The sequence below is a fragment of the Juglans regia genome, chromosome 7 (genome assembly GCF_001411555.2).
Source record: "Juglans regia cultivar Chandler chromosome 7, Walnut 2.0, whole genome shotgun sequence".
NCBI lineage: Eukaryota > Viridiplantae > Streptophyta > Magnoliopsida > Fagales > Juglandaceae > Juglans > Juglans regia.
The window spans coordinates 25034753-25045053 of NC_049907.1; the positions used below are offsets into that span (position 1 = coordinate 25034753).

General features: G+C 36.7%; 1 protein-coding gene and 1 non-coding gene across 2 annotated transcripts; one reads left to right on the forward strand and one right to left on the reverse strand.

Annotated features, from left to right (window-relative positions):
• Positions 1-6026: 6026 nt before the first annotated feature.
• On the forward strand, positions 6027-6597 carry LOC108982814. Its single transcript, XM_018954274.1, has 2 exons — positions 6027-6337; positions 6447-6597. Exons 1-2 carry the CDS (start codon positions 6027-6029, stop codon positions 6595-6597), a joined length of 462 nt encoding a protein of 153 aa, XP_018809819.1.
• A 654-nt stretch (positions 6598-7251) lies between these two features.
• LOC118349152 lies at positions 7252-7357 on the reverse strand. The gene has a single exon (XR_004802142.1). It is a non-coding gene; the product is annotated as a small nucleolar RNA R71 (small nucleolar RNA).
• Positions 7358-10301: the final 2944 nt, after the last annotated feature.

The following is a 10301-nucleotide window of genomic DNA, read 5'->3' on the forward strand; positions in this document are numbered from 1 at the left end:
ACGCACACTAACTGGCAACAGACGCTGCAGAAATACATGACAGTCGTGACTTTTAAGACCAGTTATCTTCCAATCATGTGTTCGAACACATCTTGACATGTTTGAAGCATAGCCATCAGGTAATTTGATTGTCATGAACTAATCACAAAATTTATTTCTCTCATCATTTGAAAGTGTATACCATCCGTTGGGCATATAAGCTGATGACTCATTATCTTGCAAATGTAACTCCGGCCTTATCCCCAACTCCTTCAAGTCTTTATAAAAGTTAGCTGTATCTTTTGTCTTCCCTTCTATTGACATCAGAGTGCCCAATATATTCTCACATATATTTTTTTCAATGTGCATAACATCTAAATTGTAGCACAGTGTCAATGTAGACCAGTATGACAACTCAAAGAAAATATTTTTTTTGTCCAATTCAACTCCACTAATTGTCGTTTTCTCTTTCGACCTCATGTATCTTTCCCAAATTTATTTTTTGAAAAATACCCCCCAACTGCGCGATATCATTCCTAGCCAACTCTAGCGGTGATGACCAGCGCTCAACCCTTCCATCAAACACTTCAAGGTGGCAAGTGATAGGGCATTAATATGACAGGCCACGTACTATGAGAAGTGCTCATGTTGCCAAATGGATTAAAGCCATATGTTGCTAAACCAAGACGTATATTGAGAGGTTCTTCAGCAAACTATGGATACTCGACGTCAAATTTCTTCTATTGTAAGGAATCTGCAGGATGCGAGAGGAAGTTTTCATTTTGGACTCTTTCTGTGTGATGCCAAGACATATCTTTCGCAGTCAACTGGGACGTAAACAATCTTTGAAGTCGATAAATCAATGGAAAATGTCTTAAAACTTTGTGGGGGTACATTACGTTTATCGGATGTCCATCTTGACTCATGGCATATTGGGCATGAGTCAAATTCTGCATATTGCTGCCAGTAGAGAACACAATCATTTTTACAAGCGTGGATGATATTATAATCAAATCCTAGCCCTCGCTTCAATTACTTCACTTCATAAAAATTACGGGGTACTACATTATCCTGAGGAAGAGCCTCTTTAAATAATTCTAACAACATGTCGATGGCCTTGGCAGAGATACGACAAATAGACTTAATATAAAGCAACCTCACCGTGAAAGATAACTTGCTATGATAAGTGCACCCCTCGTACAACTCTCTTTGTGCATCCTCCCACAGTCTTCTAAAGTTTCCATTTCCCTCAAATCATTGTGCAGATGTTCCTTCTCCATCCCTCATCCAAAATATTCCTGCACCCAGATCACCTAACATCTCAGTCATATCCTCTCCATTATTATCACTGTCATCAGGATCATCCACATTAATGTCGTCTATGTCGGTGTTGTTACCCTTCTCCATTTGATTGGTTTGACCGCTAAATCTAACTCCCTTGGGAAATGGTTCACCATGTAAGACTCAATGTGAGTATTTAGGATCGATTCCATTTACAAATAAATGATCATCCACTATGACCAAATTATAAGAACTAAAATTTTTGCACTTCTTACACGAACATCTTATAAATTCTCGACTGTCAACACTCATGCGAGCAAATTCTAGAAAAAACTTCACCCCTTGTGCATAATCCTTATAGTCTTGCCTAAATCTATCTCTCAACAGTATCCAACTTTTTTCCATTGCTGTGCTCCGTTACTTGTCGGATGTCTATCAAAAGAACCCAATTCATGGGATAAACATTGTTAAGAGTATATTCATACTTGTCTACCATTTATTTTATAAGGTAGTTGATCCTATCTCATTCGAGAGACTATCATCTATATCGCATATATACTCAGTGCAAAACTCTAATGTTAGTAAAAATTTCGGTAGCATTTCCCTACAATTCTCCAAGTATGCTAGTCACGATAATTCGTCGACCCTATTTATGGGCCAAGAAACTTACAGACCACATACCCGAAGAATGTAAGGAAACATTGAACCAAAATTTTAATTGACTAACACAAGAGGTTAAACTGAATATATCTGTCATATAGATGATAGAATCCCAAACTGTCCACTTTGGACAATTCAAGAGTTGTACCCAAACATTCTTTAAGAGAATATTGGGCCACAGCTCTCGAACGGGTCTAAGGTTCAAGTACATATAAAAATAACTATAAAATCCAAAATTGTCCAACTCCTACAATTATATTATAAATTTGAAAGCAAATCACATTGCAAATCATAAATACATTGCAAAATTACATTAAAAATCTCCAATATTATAAGTATTAAACATTAATTTAAGTATTAATAATTGCTATGTTATATTATATTATAAGTTTCCATTTTAATTTAAGTCCAAAAAATTTAGCAATTATACTATATAGTTTTTTAATTAAATATTTTATAAGTATTAATTATTAATTTAAGTATTAATAATTCCTATGTTATATTATATTTTAAGTTTCCATTTTAATTTAAGTGCAAAAAATTTAGCAATTATACTATATAGTTTTTTAATTAAATATTTTATAAGTATTAATTATTAATTTAAGTATTAATAATTCCTAGGTTATATTATATTTTAAGTTTCCATTTTAATTTAAGTGCAAAATATTTTGTAATAATTCTTAAGTTTTTTATATTTTAAGTATAATTTTTATATATCTTATTAGTCTTTTAAGTAAAATCCAGTAAGTAAAATCTTATTAGTCTGCTCAAACAGGATTCTGTTCGAACAAGATTCTGTTCGGACAGGATTCTGTTCGTACGAACATTATAGCGTTCGAATGGTACAAGCCCAGATTCCAGACATGAAATAGAGATAAAATATTTGCCACAAAACACAATTTTCACAAACACAATCTCATAAGATGAATATTGGTGTAGGATACATTTTAAATGGGATTGTACAAACACAAATATACCAAAAATCTTAACATAATTAAATTAAAAACTATAAATTATCAAAAATGCAAAAATTAGAAATATTACCTCAAATTTAAGCAATCCAAACAAAATAGCTATATACAATACCTATATAAGCATAAAACACATTCTGAGAAAACTCTAAATCAATGTGTAATAAACTAACATGAATGAAACTCGAAATACAAAAATAAAAAAAAAAAAATAGCAAAAAAATATTAGTTACCTGTTATAAACCTCTCCTCTCTCTCAAGAATCCCTTCTCTTTCACTAAGTTTGTTCCTCTCTCTCTCTCTCCACAACACTCTCTCACACACACCAGTTCGCCTCCCGTGCTCTGCCTCCAAAGAAATGCAAATTCAAAGTGAAAATGAACTGAAGGTTGAGGTATTTGAATCCATGAAGTCCCGTTCGAACTGGACATTTACTCATTCGAACACAAAAATTTCAAATAGGTGCCAAATTCTGCCGTGATTTAATTTAAGTTCGAACGTGAAAATTTATCGTTCGAACTAACAAATCAGAATATTCCTTGGCATATTCTTCAAATGTAGAGAAGATCAAAGGGTATTTTTGTTCGAATGAGGAATTTTCACGTTCGAATAAACTGACATTCGGAGTATTTGGTGCGAAGTTACCCTCCAAACACATTTCACGAGATAAATCCGTTTGAACAGTACATTATTGTGTTCAAACTAATAATAGTATTATTATACTTATAAGTAATTTCCTATAATTTTAATAATCTTTTGTATAAAATATTTTAATAATTGATCCAACCAAGGATCAATTGATCAACACATAACCATTTGACAACAACGAGATTGACAGTAAGTGCACCATTGATTCCAGAAAATGGTTGTAGGCAGGCAAGGAAATTCATTTGTAACATATCCAAGGATCCCATGTCCACGTAAAATGGGAACAACCTAGGCTTTCCGTAGAAGGTAATTTGTAGAGGCTAATTTAGTTGAGATGTTAGGGAGATTGGTTTTGGAAGAAAGTAAGTCTAGAAAGGCTAGCTCTTCCATAGGGGAGATCGAGGTTGGAGAGGGTGAGGAAGACATTTGAGCAAAATTCCTTTGCAAAAATCCTCTTGGGGTGACTGATCCCATGTAAGAGGGAAAAATAGCTTGTTAAGCATGGCTCAAATTTGATTTATATAACCATTTACAGAGAATTCAAAATAGAGGTACAGTTGTTCTACTAGCTGTACAATAGGAGCAGATATGGAAACTATACAAATGGTAGTAGATCCTATAGAATATTATTTACAACAGTGCAAGACTAATGTGTTGCCAAAATTAAGAGAGGGCTCACAACAGTTGTGTATGGGGAGAAAAATAGGGAGAAAATCATGGAGAGCCAAGAATCATGGAGATATACACAAAAACATTGGGTCATATATATATGTTGGATCCTGCGCCTCATACTCGTGGGATTGTTGATTAGTACTAGTGATTGGGTCATCTTCATCTCTTGTTTTCTTGTAGGTTTTATAAGTGAGGAACATCTCAATAACGTAATAGCCATCAAGTAGTATCATGTCTACGAACTCATCTGGGGTCTTGCTAAAGCTTTCTGCATAGCATTTACAAGATGTTTCTTCCAATTTTCTAAGGTTCCCTGGTATTTTTCTTCACTTCCTTCCTTTCTGTTAAGCATTTGTTGCGGATAGCGCAATTTATACTCCTTCATATACCCTTGCCCAACCTTGCCTTGGTCGTTGTAAGGCCCGATGGCAAGCAACACAAGCTTATAAGCGTACTCTTTTACGTCACGTTACTGCTCATACACTTTATACAAATTGTCACAAATTTTCTACTATTTTCCATTAAAAAATTAAATGCATGGTTGCGTTTAGGTAGTGACGTATTCTGTGACTAATAATAAAAAATTAATGATAGAATATTGAATAGTAGTAAAAAGAAGGTAAAAGTAATAATAAAATAATGAATAATAGTGAGGTATTCTCAGAATACCTGAAAATACCTTGACACCCAAACTAGAAGTGCATGAGCACTTTATACAAATTGTCACAAAGTTTCTACATAATTGAGGGCTTGTTACCCTCAAATTAATTGAGGGACATTGGTTTTTGTAAATCCCAAGTGTCTGGCTTGTTACCACAGTTTTTCTCCCCCATAAGTGAGGGCTTATTAATAAACTTGGGATGGGGTCACTAGATGTGTGGCTACCGGCTCTTTTTTAAAAAAAAAAAAAATTTGCCAGTTTGAAATTAATTGGCATTGCCCAACTCTTTTGGGAAAGTGTAGAGGATCTTCTTGAGAGGGTGCCGTGCCCCTCCTATTGGAAGTTGGGAAGAAATGAAACGTTGCCTTCAAGAGAAGTACTTACCCCAATCTTACAGAGGTAATTTGTTGGACCAATGGAATGCCCTTACACAGGGCAATCGGCTAGTGACTAAGTATGTCACTCAATTTGATGACTTCCAAATGAGATGTCATGTAGTTGAGGATGAGGCCATGACTTTGAGTAGGTTTAGAAAAGGCCTAAAAGATGATCTTAGGTGCTAGCTTGTCCTTCGGGGTGTCCCTACTCCCGTACAGGAAAAAAAGGGTAAAGGTCCTGAAATTCCCAAGACTTCCTCCCGCTTGCAGTGCTTCAACTGTAAGGGTTTTGGCCACATTTCCTCCAATTGCCCCAGTTGAGCCCTAGTCATTGAGGAACATGAGGGTGTTGTTGAAGAGCCGTTAGAAGATCAAGTCTATGAACCTAAGCTTGAAGAGTTTGGTGATTTGGGTGATGATGAGGATACCTTCTTAGGTTGTGTCTGGACCCTTCCTGTGGGTCTAGGTTCTGTGTCCCTTATTCCCGACACACTCTGGTTAAGTGTTCTATGTTGTACCCTTACCCAGCCCAAAGGTGCTGATGACTGGTTATAACAAAATCAATAATAAGGGTTGTAAAATCATTGGGATAGTGGTAGTTACATTAACGCAGTTTTTGTAGCTACTGTGTCCCGTCTTGGGTCGCAGCCAGTTTCTCATCCTCTGCCGTATAGTGTCTCTTGGGTTGATACTTCTTCCATAGATGTGAAAGAGAGTTGTCTAGTGCCTATCCAGTTCCTAAAGTATAAGTATCATATATGGTGTGACATCATTCCTATGGATGTTGGTCATGTCATTCCTAGTAGGCCTTGGCTGTTCGATTTGGATGTGACCATCCATGGTCGATCTATTTCATGTTCCTTTGTGTTTAATGGAGAGAAGATTCATCTTAATCCTTTACCCCCAAAACCTGTTGGCTCACAGCAAGCAAAGAAAATTGTGGAACAGAAAGGGTTAAATATCGTCAACCCTACGGAGTTTGAGCGTACACTCGTGGGTGATTCTGTTGTGTTTACAGTGGTTGTTATGGAGGTTCCAATGGAGTCTCCAATAGTGGCCCCTGCTGAGGTCCAGTCGTTTCTTCAGAAGTTTCGAGATGTCTTCCCTGAGGACCTCCTACTTACCCCCCTTACGGGATATTCAACAGGCCATAGATCTTGTCCCCTGAGCATCTCTTCCAAATTTGCCTCATTATAGGATGAATCCCACTGAACATGCTAAGCTTCAAAGGCAAGTGGATAAAGTCCTTTACAAAGGATTTATCCGTGACAGTTTAAGTCCTTGTGCAGTTCCTGCCCTTTTGACTCCTAAGAAATATGGCTCTTGGAGGATGTACATTGAAGCATAATCTTTTCCTTGCAAAAAGAAAAAAAAGGGGGAAATAAATGAATCTGTGAACCTCTTCATAGATGAGGTAACAAGCCCCTCCTTTTGTTGATTAATTGTTGGAGTGCATGTTACTATTTTCTTCTAGTTGGTATGTTTGTTCTTTAAGCATGCATGTTTGTTTGGGCTAGAGATCAAGCATCAAGATTAGTTAGGACTGAATCAATTGCATCTACTGAAACTGCATCTATTTCTTTTGAGTCATCATCTGAAAATTTGAGTAACATGGAGGACAATGAGCATCCGGAAGTTTTGAATCAAAATAGGACACTGAGAGAGTACTTCCAGCTTGTTAGGACTAGTCCTCCCTCTTGCATCATTCAACCTTTAAATGCAAATAACTTTAATTTTAAACTTGGGATGATTCCCTTGATCCCCCACTTCCATGGAATGGAGTTTGAAAATCCCTATTTGCATATTAAGGAGTTTGAAGAGGTGTGTTCAACATTTATGGACAGGACATGTACTGAGGAGGTCATAAGATTAAAACTGGTTCCCTTTTCTGTTAAGGATAATGTTAAAACTTGGCTAAACTCTTTAAGGCCTCGATCTATAGGAACTTGGCAGAAATGTAGATTGAGTCTTTAAAAAAGTTTTTCCCATGCATAGAACAAATGCCCTAAAAAGGCAGATCATGAATTTTGGCCAAAAAGATAGTGAAACCTTTTATCATTGTTGGGAAAGGTTTAAAGACTTATTGAATGCTTGTCCTCATCATGGTTATGAACATTGGAGAGTTAATAGTTTCTTCTATGAAGGGTTGCAACCCAAAATGAGACAATTTGTTGAGACCATGTGTAATGGTGAGATCTTCAACAAAGAACCAGTAGAAGCTTTTGAATACTTTGACTACTTAGCTGAGAATGCCCAGTCATGGGATGTCTCTGATTTTGGGGATAGGACTGAGAATGTGAGGAGCATAACTGGGGAGGGAAATACAAACTTAAGGAAGTTAACGGTTTGCATGCTAGGATAGCTTTAATTTCAAAAACATTAGAGTCTATTGAACTAAAAAAGGTCTATGAAATGCATGTTGTACCCCAAAATTCTGATAAGTGTGGAATCTGTGAGGTACAGGGGCATAATACCAATGCATGGCCACCCTACTTGCTTAGAAGGAGGTATTACTAGATCAATCTAGTGTTGTGAACATGATCTCTAAAAAATTTTCTACTTATTCTAACACATAAAATGTAGGTTGGAAAAACTATCCCAACTTCTGTTGGAGAAATGACCAACATACCTCTACATCCACAGCCCCTTGCATGCCTTATACAACACCACCCCAAGGACCTACCCAATATCCTAACCAACCCCATTTCATTTAGAAAAAGAACTTGGAGGAATCTATACTACAGCTCACTGTTAACCTCCAACAGTTCATGCAAGGGCAAGCCACCATTAACAACCAAAATTCTCAAGCCATAAATGACATAAGAGGGACTCTCACCAAAGTGACCATCTATTTAAGTCCCCAGGAAAAAGGGAAATTTCCAACCCAACCACAACCTAACACTCAAGGACAACATGGTAGAAGGAGCTAATGTGAAGGCTGTTAAAGCCATCACAACCTTGAGGAGTGGTAAGATTTTGGATAAACTTGAGGTCAGCAATAGTGACTCAAGTAAGAATAATGATTCACAATAGGATGTGAGGTAAGTGCTGAAAACTCTGAAACTCCTGCTTGTACTGTTCCTGCTCCATTTCCTCAAAGATTGATTTCCTTGCATAAAGAAAAACAAAACTCTGAGATTCTGGAGATTTTCAAGCAAGTCAGAATCAACATCCCTCTTTTAGATGCCATCAAATAAATCCTTGCTTATGACAAATTTTTGAAAGATTTGTGCACTGTCAAAAGAAAATTGAATGTTCAGAAAAAAGCTTTTCTCACTAAACAAGTTAGTGCCATTATTCAAAACCACACACCTCCTAAATACAAAGACCCTAGCTCTCCAACCATTTCTTGCACCATAGGAAACTCAAAAATTGGTCAGACTTTGTTAGATTTAGGTTCAGGGCTAAATCTATTACCTTTCAATGTGTATGAGCAATTAGGACTGGGTGAACTAAAACCTACCTCCATAATTTTGCAATTGGCTGATAGGTCCATAAAAATTCCTAGGGGAGTTGTAGAAAATGTATTAGTACAAGTAGACTGATTTTACTATCCTGTAAACTTTGTGGTACTGGATATGAAATTGACTACCCAGACTAATGTCTCTTCTGCACCAGTGATTTTCGGAAGATCCTTTTTAGCCACTTCAAATGCCATTATTGTAGGAGTGGGGTTTTAAAGTTGAGTTTTGGCAACATGACTTTGGAAATAAACATCTTTAACTTGTGCAGGCAACCTCAAGATTTGGAGGAGATGCAAGAAGTTAATGCTTTCGAAGCAGTCCTTTCTGAAGATTTTTTGTTTGAAAATTTTCACATCTCTGTTGTGTTTGTTGTAGGGAGCCCAAGTGATATCCAATGGAGGCCTAAATTTGAACCACTGCCCCTGATTTCAGAGTCAACTAGGCCCTCAAATGAAGAAATTCCAATATTGGAGTTAAAAACACTACCAGTGGAGCTAAAGTATGTGTATCTGGGTCCTGCAAATACTTTCCCAGTATAATTTCATCCCAGCTCACTACTGAGCAAGAGGGTAACCTGCTTGAGGTAGTAGGGTAGCACAAGTCTGCCATTGGATGGACCATTATTGACATGAAAGGTATAAACCCCCTGACTTGCTCTCATCGAATTTATCTAGAGGAAGGGGCTAAACCTTCTAAAGAAATGCAAAGAAGACTAAATCCTATACTAAAGGAAGTGGTAAGAAAGGAAGTCCTGAAATTGCTAGATATAGGTATTATTTACCCTATTGCAGACAGCCAATGGGTTATCCCCATTCAAGTGGTACCAAAGAAGTCTGGTGTCACTGTAGTGAAAAATGAAAACAGGAAATTAATACCTACCAAAGCAACAACTGGCTAGAGGATGTGCATAGATTATAGGAAGCTGAATTTAGCCTCTAGAAAAGACCATTTTCCTCTACCTTTCCTAGACCAAATCTTAGAAAAAGTGACTGGACATGATTTTTATTGTTTCTTAGATGGATATTCTGAATATTATCAAATCGAAATTGCCCTTGAGGACCAAGAAAAAACCACTTTTACTTGTCCTTTTAGGACTTTTGCCTTTAAAAGAATGCCTTTTGGCCTGTGCAATGTCCTGCCACTTTCCAGAGATGTATGTTGAGCATTGTCAGTGACTTGATTGATGATATAGTTGAAGTTTTCATGGATGATTTCTCAGTATTTGGGAAAACTTTTGATTCATGCCTAACTGATCTACAAATTGTTTTGCCCAGGTGTAAGGAGAAACAACTTTTGTTAAACTAGGAAAAGTGCCATTTTATGGTACAACAGGGAATAGTCCTTTAACATATCATGTGAGCAAGGGGTATTGAAGTTGACAAATCTAAGGTGGAACTGATTTCGAACCTGCTTGTGCCTGAAAATGTAAAAGATATCAAATCTATTTGAGGCCATGCTGGTTTCTGTAGGAGATTCATTATAAATTTTTGTGTAATCTCTAAACCCTTGTGCCATTTATTGATGCATGATGTTAATTTCACATGGACGAAGGAGTGTCAAAGTGCTTTTGCCTAGTTAAAAAACTTTT

Coding starts and splice junctions, on each gene's coding strand:
- LOC108982814 (XM_018954274.1), top strand. CDS start 6,027: ATGGATGTTGGTCATGTCATTCCTAGTAGGCCTTGGCTGTTCGATTTG. Junction 6,338..6,446: donor GTCCAGTCGTTTCTTCAGAA/GTTTCGAGATGT, acceptor GCCTCATTATAG/GATGAATCCCACTGAACATG.